The 15971-nt window shown below is 33.1% G+C and overlaps 2 protein-coding genes across 2 annotated transcripts; one reads left to right on the top strand and one right to left on the bottom strand.

Moving 5' to 3' along the window:
* Window positions 1–21: 21 nt before the first annotated feature.
* On the bottom strand, window positions 22–3114 carry LOC132725144 (uncharacterized). Its single transcript, XM_060710232.1, has 2 exons — window positions 2596–3114; window positions 22–1626 (listed from the first exon to the last, which is right to left on the bottom strand). The coding sequence occupies exon 2, from the start codon at window positions 1605–1607 to the stop codon at window positions 33–35; it is 1575 nt and encodes a 524-aa protein (XP_060566215.1). The 5' UTR covers window positions 1608–1626; window positions 2596–3114; the 3' UTR covers window positions 22–32.
* Window positions 3115–5327: 2213 nt separating this feature from the next.
* Window positions 5328–15058, top strand: LOC132725143 (uncharacterized; the record flags this gene model as incomplete). Its single annotated transcript, XM_060710231.1, is given in 10 exon segments — window positions 5328–5390; window positions 6109–6243; window positions 8561–8622; window positions 9429–9530; window positions 10003–10179; window positions 10621–10703; window positions 11100–11183; window positions 11360–11465; window positions 12025–12169; window positions 14141–15058. Coding segments are annotated over 10 exon segments (1860 nt in total), but the record flags the coding sequence as incomplete, so codon positions are not given.
* Window positions 15059–15971: the final 913 nt, after the last annotated feature.

The raw sequence follows: 15971 nt of genomic DNA, 5'->3' as shown, positions 1-15971 counted from the left end.
CAAAATGACTTATTTTGACAGTTTCCAGCAGATTACATACAGCAGTGTGGTAAAAACACAAATACATGATAAAACAAAAAGAGATTCCTGTCGCCATGGGTCATGGTGACATCTGACATATTTAGTGACAAACTTGAACTCTTGTTCAGGCATGTTTCTAAAACATTATTGTTGTTGTGTTGGATATGGTTTTGAAAATTGTTAATATTGGTGTTACATAGAGGCTCGGAACACAATATTTCCCCAGATATGTCGGTGTTCCAAAATGGAATTGCTTTGTATAGAATGTTAAGATGTATCATTCTTTCTGGTGTTTTGCAATTATTCATTTGCACGTACATTTCTACAAGCTCGTCTGTTGATAAAGAGTCTAGAATTTTTCTCTCGATAGTTTCGATCTTGTGTCCCATTTTCAAATCGGAGAAGATCGGTTCCAAATCGTGCAGAAGTGTTTCTGGTTTATTAATATACTTTGATATCACATCTGTAAGCTCTTGGATGCAAAGATCATTGTCTTCAAATTTACCCGCAAATAGATTCCTTGATGGTATCATATAATTTTGTAATTGTTTTGTCTTAACTGCCTTTAACAAAAATGATAGGGAGTATCGAAGTATTTCTACAAAATTTTCTTCATGAAACTCTTCTTCAAGAATTTCTTCTGAAATCCAAAACATGACATTTTTAATGACATAAGAACTTATGTCATTGCATATTGGTTTCAGGAAATGTTTTGCTATTAGCTTCATCAACACAAATATTTTTCTTTGGATGCTATTGAAATTTTGTACGAGATGTAGCTCACCAAGAGTGAAGCAAATTCTCCATAGGAGGTCTTCGTTATGGCTTCCCCGCTGACCAACTGGCACCACATGAGCTTGAAGCTTTGCAACATGGGAAATTGTCTCTTTACTTGGCCATCCGTTTTTTCTTTCCCTCGAGCTCCATTCTTCCATTATGGGTCCTGCATCACATGGAAAGGCACTTACAATGTCTGTGTCCATATCTTTTAAATTTAAGTCTGACAGAATCCTTTCTGCTAAAGGATTCTGTTTGATGTGTTTTGGAATGGAAGGTCCAGCACGAGAAAGCTGTCGAATTATCTGACAGTCACATCTGTTGCTGTTTTGGGAAAGATCTTCCTTTTTACTTAGATAATTATCACTAGAAAGATATGTTTCATTGTCCCTTTCAACAAGGGCATATTCAAGCTGTTTGTAAGTTTCATCTTTACCTTTTAAAAGTTTGAGAGGAACGTATCCAGGTGGAGATTTTCTCCCATCTGCCTGGAAAGTCACTGTTTCATTTGCAAATTCTGTGCAATGTTTCTCATATTTACACAAAACATGTACTCTGTTATCAATTTCAAGAAAATCTAAGTCATTAAAGTGATTAAATCCAGTTCCATCACATTGACTCCCAACAATTTTTTTTTCAATGTGGCAGTCGTTTTTTCCTGAGGATTGTTGGTTGGCAACATTCTTTGCCTCAGACAGTTTGTTCATAGAATAAATCCTCTTCAGAGATTCTTTCTCTCCAAAACCGATCTCATCCAATGCTGTGCTAAACTGAACAGATAATCCACCTTCAAATTTCTTTTTCTTCATGGTTACAGGCCATTACCATCTGTAAGTGAAAAGAAAACCTGATTAAGCAAATGTTGAGCATTTAAATGTAGACTTTACTGTGAATGAATTTAGTTGACACAGGATGTGTTTGAAAAAGCAGAAACAATTAGTTGGACTAAATTCTGAACCAGAACAAAAATATCTCAGAATGTAGCTTTGGCATGTCAAAATGTTTTGACAAAATAAACCATTAGTGTAGACTCTGGCCAGACTGAACATAAGTGCATGCTGAACTTAAAGGACCTCCACTGAAGTCCAAAATCCTAAAATATAAAATTTGAATAGATCAACCGGGCACTTAAAACAGAAAAATATGCAAAAGATAAATTAGAATTATACTAAGAAATAAATTTAAAAAATCGTATTTTGTGCAATTGTGAGCCTGATATGAGTGAAAACCATTTCTCACAATGAGAATGATTATGCTTGAAAAAATTATCTGAAACACAAGTTATTGGGCTAAGACCTGCATCATAATTATAACATTATTTTATCTTGAAAAATTATTTCCAATCCCGTCATGTCAAAAAAACCTCAGTGGAGTCCCTTTAATGCTTCCAGATAAGCCGAAATATTTCAAGAAAATCAAAATTGAGAAAAATATAGTGAGATTTTAAGAAAAGTGAAAAGATTTAAGATTAGAGTTATAATTTACAATATTCCACTGAGTGACTATCCACAGTATATTTGCTAATATTTTGCATATTTTGACCTTTTGTCAGTAATTAATTTACGTGGATTGTAAGTGCCGTTTGCAATGTGTAAATTTCTTTCTTTCTTCCCTTCACAATATTTTACTTTTGAATACCCTTTTTAAATTTTCATGAAAATTAAGCAACTGAATCATTCTAATGGCTTATTATTTCTGTTCAAGGTTAATTTCTTCAAGGATATTTAAATTAAGAAAGAAACAGTCAAATGAATACATTTTAATATGAAATATTAAATAAATAAAAAAAGAACTTACTGTGCTTTATGAATTAATGTTGCATGTAAGTATCTAGTTGTATAGTCCAAATACTTTGAATATTAACATAAACAATTTAACTTTGCCTCAGGCTGTTAGGTATAGAATTTAGCTGTGTCTTTGATATAAGATTAAACTTAAAATGATTAAATTTTGCATTTGTGCATCACTCACATGAATTTTGCTATTCTTAGTAACAGTGTAATAACCTGAGGTGATATGGAGTTTCCGCTGGATTTACCGTCATACCGTTTGTTATCTAATAGAAGCACTTCAGAAATCATTGACATTTATGTGTGGCCTAGTGGTTAAGGTTGTTGACTTCAAAACACTTGCCCCTTATCACTGGGGTTTGAATCTTGGCAGGGACTTTTGACCCTTTCGTGTGAGGAAGCATAGTCTAGCTTGCTAACTTATGGAATGTTGGTGGTTCTACTCAGGTGCCGTTCATGCCTTTGATAATGCGCAGAAGGGCACCTGAGGTCTTCACCCACCAGTAAAGCCGCTATAATATTATTATGACCTATTGTATGTGCAACATTAAACCCAATCCCACAAAAACAAAAAAGAAGCAATACACCAGTATATGGCAATGCAGCATCTGCCAATATGTACCATGGTATGAAACACACTTAAAGGGTATTTTTGAAATTTTGTCAAATACACTATCAGGTATTTCAATCTTTTCATGCACTGCAATCATGTAAATATACATAAAAATACCTGATTTTATGAATATAGTTTATCATGATGTTAGTCCTGAATATTTTTTTTGAAGTAATATTTCATGCAGTAAAAATGGCCCAATTGTGTGACATACAGTAATTATTTAAAAAAAAAAAATTCATTGTTTTTGAAAGAACAAGTATGAAGGCTCTAACTGATGGATTAAACATTTATTGAATGCCATTCTTATAAAAATCAATATGATAAACTTCAGATATATTTTTTGCTGTACTATAATTTATTTACTAAAATGTGCCTTCTTTATACAATTTATCAAGCATGCACAAGCAAACACAAACGCATAAACTAAATTATCATCAATTCTTTGATTTTGTGTTTTTATTCATACTAAAAACAGAGACTAATTAATAGTCCCACAGTTTCATTTGTTGTATACAAGTATGAGGTGTGGTATCTGTGACAGAGTGGTTAATGAAGGTTGTTGACTTCAAATCACCTCCTCTCCTCTTTACATTGAAATCACAACAGTGACTTTGGATTCTTTTATGTGACCTGTAAAAAAAATAAAAATATAAACAAAAATATGAGAGCATATTTTGGAGATATTATGGTATTTAACATTCTGGTTTTTACCCTTTGAGATATCAGATAACAGTAAATGTATACATGAAGAGGGGCATGGTGATAAAACATGTCTGTTATACATTTAAAAGTATAGGTCAGGTTATAGAATGTTACTATTATAGTTTTGTGTGTGAAAAAAACAAACCGAAACAACCCAAAACGAAACCATGAATAATATAAGATAATTGGTGGGAAGATATGTGAAAAAGATAAACTTCATGTAGTGTTGAACTCAATAGTTAATATTATAATCACAGGTGTACAGAATGTAGCCAGGTCAGGAACTCACAGGTTCCCCCCACCTCTGGCATCTCTACAACCCCCCAAAAATATTTATAAAATAAATAAAATAAAATGAATAAAATCATCTAAAACATATTATAAATCAATAAAAAATTATCGAGTTACAGACTATTTGTAATATCATACTATATATTATGAAATATTGTAGAATATATAGTTCGGTATTATGGATAGCCAGTCAGCTTAATTATGTTTTTAATGATTTTTAGGGGTTATAGAGAAGTCTGAGGTGGGTATACTAGTTCCTATTGTTAACGATAAAATTAATTTAAAGTAATAGTTTAAAAATAGCGACAAAGTAAACTTTAAATGCATGTTTAACCATCTTACTGACTTTAAGATATGAAAAGGTGCACACTAGTTGCAACATGCACACACCTATATCAGACAGATAAAAAATTCTGTATTAACTCTTTGACACTGGTACTATACCCAAAGATGTTAGTTATAGTAGTCATAAAAATCTGTTTTATCAATTTTGATAGTTAAAATGGCTTATATAATGTCAAATGAAACATTGTTTTCAAGATGTTTGCTGGTTTTAGTAATATTAGCTGAAGAATTTTGCACTTAAATACATAAATACAGAAACATACTTATCAGTAGCTAGATCAAACTGAAGGTTTAAACTTCGGAAAATGGTTTACAGAAATCACCATAAAATAACACCAGAGGTATAGAAGTAATTGCTATACAGAGGGTCACTGTGTGGAGGTTTTACTGTAGTCATAGTTTATGTCTCATTTCACATTAGTCACATGTCTTTCTTAACGTTGTCTCACTGTAATGCTTTCCCACCAAAAAATTTCTAATATCAGCCAATATCAAAATAAAATTGTAATTTATGGAATGTTATTTTTCACAATCTTTGGTTGAGTCAATAGTTTTTAACCGTATGTAGTGATAAAGGATGAGTGATTGTAAATAATCTAATGCCTAATATTTATGGAAAAAAAATGAAAAAAAAAAATGGGAAATAACCGATTTGCTATGATATTGGCTGATGTTATAATTATTTGGTGGGAAAGCATTAAAGTAAGACTACCTTAAGTCTTAAAGCGTAGTTTTATATCCCTTTGTTTGTTTTTTATATTTTTCAGAAAAAGATGGTCCCTGGCTTGTCATTAAATGTGCTGACTGGGGGCAAATATGATTTTGAATTATTTAACAGACATATGCAGGTAAATTTTAAGGCTTAAATTTGTTGATCTTACAAAGGTTAGTTTAGGACAATAATTTTGGAAATGCTAGCTTGCTCATTAGCACTGGAAACGCATAGATTTATATGAGAAATATCATTTCTGGACTGAAAAAAAATATTTCCACAGATCCACTTTACCTTTCCTTACTGATACCCCAGAACAGTCCATTGATGAATATTAAACAGTGTTGATTATTTCTTAAAACTGAGTGAGTGGGGGTGGCAGCTTTCTTTGGAAAACAATGCAAGCATGAAGTTATTTTACATATAGATGCTGTAATTAAAGCGCAAATATTGAGGTAAAATTTACTGGTATTGAAAATTTGTTAATTGTTAACTGGCAAATGATAAGATATTATGGGTTGATGGAATAGATTCTATGTTATATTTAGTGATCATGTCACACTTACAACTATAGGCCTCATAGCTGTGAGTTCAAATCCTGACTGGGACTTTGGATTCTTTAGTGTGAGGAAGCTATCGAGCTAGCTTACTGATCCTTGGTGGTTCTACTCAAGTACCTGTTTGAGCATGAAATAATGCACAGAGGGGACTCCTGAGGGCTTCCTCCAGCAGTAAAGCTGGAATGTGGCCATAATACCTATACTGTGCTGGTGCAACATAAAACCTAACAAGCAAAAAAAGAAACACATTTAAACCATTAGTATTGTTTAGTATGTAATCTTGAATGATTTAAGGTTAGCCTGGTGTTGATGGGACTGGTAGATATTGACATGTTAAGATCAGGGCCTGTACTGAAAGACAAGGACACTGGGGATGTTAGTAAATTCCTCAACAGGATCCTTGGACTAAGTGTGGAAAAACAGAACATGGTAAGTTGTAAAGTTAGGTTATATTGGTCAGTTATTGTTACAGGTTTTCTCATTTTGGTTCAGAAGTATCATAAGTATATAGGTATGTAACAAGTAAAATAACCTCATTTACTTTTTATCATTACACAATAATGTTTCATTTGACAAACTAAATCAGATGAACAGTCAATGTATATCAGAAAACCACTCTGTAGAGTGACACTTCTATTATTTTACACCAAAGGGAAACTACCCAAAAATTAGCTAAAGACATATGAAAGTTTTATTAACTCTGTTGAGTTGAAAGAATAATGACTTAATACTGAGTAGAAGGAATAATGACTTAATACTGAGTAGAAGGAATAATGACTAAATTCTGAGTAGAAGGAATGATAACTTAAAAGTGCTGAGTAAAAAGAATAATGACTTAATGCTGAGTTGAAGGAATAATGAATAAATTCTGAGAAGAAGGAATGATAACTTAAAGTGCTGAGTAGAAAGATCAGTGATCACATTTGTCGCCTCATGATGGCCAATTTCATGTTGGGACAAGTTTTGTGACAGACGGACAGTGCACAACTAGACTTGGTACTGATCATTCCTGTAAAGTTTGGATAAAATTGCACCAGTAGTTTATGAGGAGTAGTCCGGACAAGGTTTTGTGTATCTGGCAACACACAGAAAAAAACACCTTTTTATCAAAGGGCCATAACTTGGCAAAAAATCATTCAACCTGAAAACCCGTGCAATTTGCGCAAGGACTTGAGCTACAGATCAATCCTGTAAAGTTTCATTGAAATTGCATTAGTGGTGTAAGAGAAGTAGTCCGGGTAAACTTTAAAAATAAAAATTATTAAAGGGCCATAACTCTGACAAAAATCATTGAACCGGAAAATGCTTACAATATGCACAACTAGACTTGGTACTGATCATTCCTGTAAAGTTTGGATTAAATTGCACCAGTAGTTTATGAGGAGTAGTCCGGACAAGCTTTTGTGTATCTGGCAACACACAGAAAAAAACACCTTTTTATCAAAGGGCCATGACTCCGCCAAAAATCATTCATCCGGAAAACTCGTGCAATATGCGCAAGGACTTGAGCTACTGATCAATCCTGTAAAGTTTCATTGAAATTGCATTAGTGGTATAAGAGAAGTAGTCCGGACAGACTTAAAAAATAAAAATTATTAAAGGGCCATAACTCTGACAAAAATCATTGAACCGGAAATTGCTGACAATATACACAACTAGACTTGGTAGTGATCATTCCTGTAACGTTTGGATGAAATTGCACCAGTAGTTTATGAGGAGTAGTCCGGACAAGTTTTGTGACGGACAGACAGACGACGGAGAAGTGATCCCTATATGTCGTCACTACTCCGTAGAGGCGACACAATAATGACTTAATGCTGAGTAGAAGGAATACTGACTTAATGCTGAGTTGAAGGAATAATGACTTTATGCCGAGTAGAAGGATTAATGACTTAATGTTGAGTAGCAGGAATAATGACTTAATGCTGAGTAGAAGGAATACTGACTTAAAATGCTGAGTAGAAAGGAATAATGACTTAATGCTGAGTAGAAGGAATAATGACTTATAAATGCTGAGTAGAAGGAATAATGACTAAAGAATGCTGAGTAGAAGGAATAATGACTTAATGCTGAGTAGAAGGATTAATGACTTATGAATGCTGAATAGAAGGAATAATGACTAAAAAGTGCTGAGTAGAAAGAATAATGTCTAAAGAATGCTGACTAGAAGGAATAATGACTTATGAATGCTGAGTAGAAGGAATAATGACTAAAGAATGCTGAGCAGATGGAATATTGACTTAATGCTGAGTAGAAGGAATAATGACTTAATGCTGAGTAGAAGGAATAATTACTTAATAAATAATGACTTAATGCTGAATAGAAGGAATAATGACTTACAAAAATGCTGAGTAGAAGGAATAATGACTGAATGCTGAGTAGAAGGATTAATGACTTATGAATGCTGAGTAGAAAAAATAATGACTAAAGAATGCTGAGCAGATGGAATACTGACTTAAGAATGCTGAGTAGAAGGAATACTGACTTTAGAATGCTGAGAAGTAGAAGGAATAATGACTTATGAATGCCAAGTAGAAGGAATAATGACATATGAATGCCACCAGGAAAGACTTATGATATGCAATCAAACCTACATTGGGTACTAATGTTAGATATTTCAAACATTTAGGAATAATATCTAGATGTATTTTCATATTGCAGTCCCTCAACTAATTTTTTCCTAGCTGGAAAAATCAATTTAGCAAAATTTGCAGGAGAATGTTTCAAGCTTTTATTTTACTTTCAGATCTTCACTTACTTCACAGAATGTATGAAACTTGGTATAGATAATGCAAAGAAAGAGGGAAGGTTGGTAGAACTGGAAATAACTTTTTTCAAGATTTTTAACTCAAAATTAGGCTTAGAATCATACTTTATATCAGTTTTCAATTTAGCTGCAAGTATATTTCTTTATAATCTTTTTTACATTTTCCCTTTTAAGTGATTTACTGATCAATAAAAGATCCACACATTTTACGTTTCAGGCTTTAATACCTCAGTGGAGCTCATGTAAAGTTTTTTACAAATGCTGTCAATAGAATATAAGAATCTTACACCAGCTGCCGGTACAGACCGGAATATCTAGCTCGAGGGTAACTGTTTACAGCGGTAACGAGGCTCTGCCGAGTTTCCGCTAAACAGTTACCCGAGAGCTAGATATTCCCGTCTGTACCAAAAATCGGTGTTTGATTCTTTTTCTTTCATATTACATGTTAATTATTTTCGGAACAGAAATTATGAAAACTGATATTCTCATTACGCACATTTTTCTTATAGTAGCGTATGAACATACAACTTCATTCATAACGGAAAAATGACGTCATCCTAAGAACGAGATTCATTCATAAAAGGCACGCGTCAATGACGTCATTTAAAGCACGCGACTTGTCCTACATGGGGGGTGTAAGACAGAGTTTTCTAGCACCGGTGTAAACTGTAGATAATAATGTCTGATATGCAAGAAATAGAGTAATAGCATTTGTATTGTTTGATGACCAAACAGCTTAATTGTGTGAAATGATGTTAAATATTTCAAAATTATGACAACATACATTTAGATTATGATTTGAAATAGGTCAAAATATTTTCAAACTGTGTTGAACTGATATATTAAGGTATAATGAGGGGATGCTGGATATAACTGCCTCGTCTGTAGAGATGGTCGGAAAACCAAAGGAAATCTTCAAAGAGTTCAACAAAGGTCACACTTCCACCAGGTATGAATCATTCTAGCATATTTCTTGACTTCTGTATTATTTAATCAATTTATGACACAAGATTTATGACACAAGGTTGTCTTGCTTATTTCTCTTCACAACTTCATCATTATTTCATCTTTCAGTAATTCATTTCAAAATTGCAAAGCACTTTTAATATATATATTATTCAATGAATTCCATATCACAATAGTCTTGTTTTGTAGATAATCTGTAAGGCTTGAAAAATGATTAGTTTTGGCATGGACTGCATATGCAAATATCAGACCTGTATTGATGCTTTACATTTAATGTATGCATACTTCCTTGAAATAATGTGTCTTATTTTCCTTCTTATTGATGGAGATACACTTGTGCAAAATTATTTTAGGCTTTGGCGTTATATTTTTGTTGTACAGCCATTGTCCACAACTTTGTGAGACAGTCGTTCCATATTGAATTTATATTTTAATATACTGTCTTTTTATCTTAGACTAGTGGAGTTAAACATAGACCGCGGAATGAGCTGGGAACAAGCTATAACAAGGGCAGATAATCACAGCCAGAAACAAGATGGGTTTTATATCTCCAGACGAGATGTATGGGGCAAGAAACTATTTATTCTAGCTACACAGAAAGAGAACTCCACACATCTGTTTAAAATAGCAAGGTATGAAATAAAATCTTGTCATGCAAACAATAAATATGGAAATGGTATGCAGTGAAATTGTTGTTTTACTAGTGGAGACCTATGCATTGTGTCTCTTCATTATGTGATTTGAAGCATGTGACACCTTCCTGTAAGCTTGAAGGATAGCTTTTAATTGCTGAATAGAACTTAAATAATATGTAGCTTTAATGTGGAATAGAACTTGTTCCTTTCTTTGATTTAAAGACACTGAAATTATTCAAAGACAACAATTTCAAGCACTTTGCCAAGAAGGCCTTTTCATAAAAAGACAAAAAGTACACATACAGAAAAATGTTTCCAAAGTTTAGAAAGGGATGATCATCGTAACTTTAACCTTAAATATCAGCATGTAAAAACCTTTACCAATTTTGCTTGTTGTGTTTATTCAATGTATAAATCATTATGTTCTATCTGTCACAGACCAAACACAGGGTTATCATTCTTTGAAGAGGAGAAAACAGATCTGTTGCAGAGATATACTAAAATAGATAGAGCTGATGCAGGTAAGGTTATTTTATACATCAGTCATTAAAGAACACAGTAGAGGTCATATGGCAACTTTCCGACCTCATGTGCCCCTCAGGGTGTCATGTCAGGCCTGAAAGCGAACTTAGTAGAACCACTACATTTAATAAGCTAGCTGGATAGCTTCCCCCTTTTGAAAGCATCCAAAGTCTTTGGCAGGATTTGAACCCATAACATTGAAGGACAAGGTTACCATTCAGCCACACACACCCCTATTTACTGTTACTCATAATTTAGCTTAGCTTTCAGTTATGTTTATATGACATTCTAATGTCACTAAATTTGATAAACAAAAATATTTCTGAGTCACATAGTTGCATTGGTTGGCAATTCTGTTGTAAACCTTGGTTTAATTTATTATTTTATTATTTCAGAGAAAGGATGGAAAGAACAGTATGAAACTACAAAGTCAAGTTGTGTACATGGCTCTCATTGTAAGAATAAAGACTTTTGTAAAGGTAAGTTTCATGCTTGTTGTACAAATCACGGCTCTTAAATAGCAAAAAGTGTTCACATTATATGCCATAATCATCGAATAAGCATTAGTAATGTTTATAATTGCTTGTATTAATTTCATTTAGTAAATATAATGTGCGGAGATACCATGCTAAAATTCATTGTTGTTGATTTACAGTTGGAAGTCGTTGCTATAGTCTACATCTTCTATGTGGTAGTATAGTTACATACATGAGTATCCTGGAGAGTACACTCAATCGCAATGCAACCAAGCTGAATCTCAGGTAGGAAACCACTAAATTATTAGTGCAACTATATTATTTATTTGATCTTGTATCCACATATATGCCTCCTTAATTGCTATACTGCTTTATTTCATTAACAAAAACAACCCGAGAGAGATGTTAATCTTTGTAGCATACAAGTTTTATCTAAATTCATTGTCATTAATTTACAGTTGATATATTCACATGTAATCATTTAATGTTAAATTCAAAAGTGGTATATAAAGATCAATATAAGCTTATCTAGATTTTTGATTGTGTATGTGGCTTTTGTTGATATAACAAAATTTTACCAAAATTGCCAATAAGTTAGTTTAAATGGGTGGATTTTACAATACTTTATCAAGATCCTACTTGGAGCTCAAGCATCTTATCTAATTACATGTAGCTCAAGTTGAATGTAAGCTGAGACTTGGGGAATTATTATAACCAATTGAATAACCTATGAAACCTGATAGTTGCCAATCTTCATTTTATAAGAAATGCTTTACTTAAATGATATCTTATCATGTAAATATTGCATTGTAATGCTTAATTGTCTACAATATTGTATTTTCAGTAAAACAGAATCATCTATTCGTGTTGTAAGAGTAAAGTTAAATGATGGTGAACGTGTAGTAGGAATAAGATATCCACAAATTCTCATACCAGAGGTGGAGAAAACACTGAAAGAACAGCGATTTATAGAGAATGCTCAACAATCTGTAAGTTGCTTTTTTGCTCTATCTGTAAAATCACTTAATGGGTGTAGGGGCGTTTTTGACTTAAAACCACATACTCGGCCTTAAATTTTACCAGGGGCTTTGGTTTATTTCATGTAAAGAAGCTATCATGTAAGTTTACAGAACATTGGTTCTACTCAGGTCTTCCTCCATCAATGAATCTGGAAATTTGCCGTATATGATCTTCACAGTGTTTAATGTAAAACTCAACTAAAAAAAAAGAAAGAATCTCTTAGTTTCATAGTGGTGCATATCTAAAAAAATGGCTTGAAAAATTGTATTCAGAAATAGTGTTTATAAATACGAGGGTTGTCCCAATATTCTGTGACAAGATTGTTTAAAAGCTAAATAAAACAGGCACGAATTTGATATTTTAATATGTTATAAACCCATATAATTTAATCATTTTCACAAATTTTTATAGAAAAAAATCAACAAACAACAAAAATATGCCATAAACACCATGGCAACTAACTGAATCGCGGCGCACGTCCAACGTCAAAGACCGTGTTAAATCTATATAAGGCGCCTTTCTCGAATACTCTCAATGGCTTTCAAAGCAATAATGGTACCCATTAATCGTCAATTTCTGACTTAAATCATGTGGTTGTTAATGTCTGTTGAATGTTTGGATGGCATACAATAATTTTTGCTATACGCGAACTTCCGGTCTCGTTACACCTGTTTTTAGCTGTAGGAAATAGGCGGCGAAGATCGGTCTTCCTATCCGTGTTTTCCTTATTTTCGCTTTTTGTAGCGCAAAACTCTGGTTCCGTTTATGCCTTTTGTACACAAGTGCTCAGGATATGTTGCTAAACTGTTCTATTTGATATATTTGTTGAAAATCGTAACATGTGTCATCTCGAAATAGTCATGAAACCTGAGTGACCTGTTCACTGCGCCGCAAATTCTTTGAACGTCGCCATTTTAACTTTCCTATTTTATATGAGATATTTTCATTTATTCCTATCTTTTTCGTTTCTTAAGTTATTTAACTCAAATTTTCAGAGATGATTTAAACATAGCAGCAGATGAAGTCAACGTGACATTGTGCAGACACATCATCAGATTTTTTAAATATACGTAATTAATTTCAGCCTATTCATAACAAAATGTAAATTATTTGACGTGCGCCGGCAACTCAAACCAATGTCGTTAATACTGAAAATTTCTAAGTAACTAGAGTAATTTTTTTGTAAATGATTTGTTGTAATGTTAAATAATAAACTTAACTGTTATATGTGTGAATTATTTTCTATTGGCGTAAAAAATGAACGGGCTATAAAATTTGTCACGGACTTTTGGGACAACCCTCGTATAAAGACTCTCAGCAGATAATCTGTAATTGTCATGCACTGATTAGTGCCTTCAGTGTTAGATTGAATCAAATCTGAATTAATTTTGTGGACATACAGCTTGAAGTTCTGTTACTGGATAAATGCAGTTTGTCTTCCTTAATTAATTTAATTCAAGGCTAGCTATAGCATTTTATTCAACCTGAACTTTTTTGTTTTGGAAAGTTATACATAACAGAGTAATATCAGCTTGAAAATTTTTACCGAAATTTATATATTGCAAAGTTTACTTTCATGCAAAGACACCTCAGATGCCCCCACTAAGCCTGGAATGGGGGGGGGGGGGGGGCACATAGATTTGATTCGCCATCGCCTGTCTTTGCTGCTATCTGTCTTTCTGTCTGTCTGTCTGTACACATACAATAAGTGGTGGAATTAGTGGCATTCTTGTCCTATCAACACATTTCTGGTTTTACTTGTTGTGTGTTAAGTTTCCCTAGACTTTTTTCTTCTTTATTAATTAAGATTAATAGTAATACATCAGGCTCTGAATAGTAAAATTTGCATAAAATCAGGGTTACTAGTATACTATTACATTGTTTATCATTAGATCTTCCATTTCTGATATGTTTCCAGCAATATTTGCTTGTATTTACAGCAACCTCAGATGTCACAGTACTTTCCATCTAGTCAGGGAGTGTATAATGGACTCTCCCAAGCAATCATGATGTCACAAGGCATTAATGGACTACCCTCTGGCACCAGTGGACTACTCCAAGGAAGTCAGCTATCCCAGAATTCCAACAGTACCACTGCATTTCAAAATGGACTATCCCAGTCATCGAGTGGACTTTACCAGATGCCAAATACAACTACAGTCATTTCAAATGATTCCAATTCATCGGAACAAAATAAACTGCCAAATGGATCAAGTTCGGATACTCAAAAAACAGTTGTTCAGGATGTCACACCAGTTAATTCTAAATGTTTAGCAAAGGCACTAAAACCTCCAGTGACCATAAAAAACTTTTTTAAAACCTCTTCAACTCTCAAAAATGAAAGCAGTGAAAGCAGCGATTGTAGGAATGTAGGCAATAAATTAGATACAGTAAAAGTTACAAAAGAAGTAAAAGTTACAAAAGAAATAAGTTACGAAACTTTTCTGAAAAGAGCAGACGTGGGTGAAACAAGTAGTGCATGTTCTTCTATGGACTTGGATAGTAAATCTGAAGAAGATAACAGTAATGAATGCAAGGTAACGAAAGTTGAAATTGAAGATACCAGTAGTAATTCGAGCTCAAATTCTAAAATGGATTCTTCAAGCTCTTCATATTTTACGACCAGTTCTTCAAAGAAGAGAAGCTTGGACTATCCATCAAGCTCTCAGCCTAGCAAAAAGCCCAAACAGGCTACGCTGTTTTCAACATTGAAGAAAATGAAGACAAAGAAAGAGGAGGAAGAGAATAAATCTGCGACTTGTCCAATCTGTTGTAAGGTTTTTGAGAAGGGTATTTCAAATGCAGATTTGAATTCTCATATAGATAACTGTATCATAGAGTGAATTGACTGTGATAAAGACATTTACTTGGCAATATTACAAATTCTATAGAATGCTTGAACCATGTATCTTCTGAATTTAATTTTTAGCTCGACTGTTCAAAGAATAGGGAGAGCTATTGTACTCAAGTCTGCATTGGTCTTTCTGTCATAGTTTGTTACGTTTTGCATATAAGTTGGTATCTCCAAAACTACTGAAGGCAATGGCTTGAAACTTCACACACTTATTTAAGAGCACAATAGGTCACTGTCCAAGGCCCATAACTCTTATCAATTTGATCTTAGTAAGAAATTAAATTATATTTTTAGAAATTTTTCCTCAGTGAAGTTCCTTTAAAGCAGCACGCCTCCAGTTCAAGAAATTCAATCTTTAGAAAAATGTATTATGATGTTAAGAAAAGTAAAAAGATTCAATATTGAATTAATTATCTACATGTTATGTGCGATTAATGACTGATTTTGCAGTATCAATCACTATAATTCTACTGTGTTACACTTTTTGGTAGTTTACGTGGATTAAAAGTGCCGTTTGCAATGTGTAGACTACTTTCTTAGTCCACTTCACAATATATTTTCAAAATTTTCATGAAAATTAGCATGAATCTGGAGGCATGTTCCTTTAAGAAATAAATTATTTTTACAGATAAATTTGAATTTCTATAGATTTGATTAATTGAATGATACCTGTTCAATTTATCAAGTAAAATTTTTCACTTAAAAGCTGTCATTACCTTGAGAAGTACTGTTCAACAGTCTAGTCTTAAGTGATGTTAGGTAAATAATGTGATAATTGTACAGGAGTTTCTCTCTCATAATCATCATGTATTTTTCTAGATATTATTGTTTTTCCCATGAGCTTGTTTGTGGGTTTTATTCACATGTTTATTTCAACTATAGAATTTTTAAACTTTATCTCTTAAAAATTCATGAAC

Source organism: Ruditapes philippinarum, unplaced genomic scaffold (genome assembly GCF_026571515.1).
Source record: "Ruditapes philippinarum isolate M1 unplaced genomic scaffold, ASM2657151v2 ctg10698_1_1_1_1, whole genome shotgun sequence".
NCBI lineage: Eukaryota > Metazoa > Mollusca > Bivalvia > Venerida > Veneridae > Ruditapes > Ruditapes philippinarum.
The sequence above is the reverse complement of the archived record's forward strand: the minus strand, read 5'-3'. Positions and strand labels throughout refer to the sequence as shown.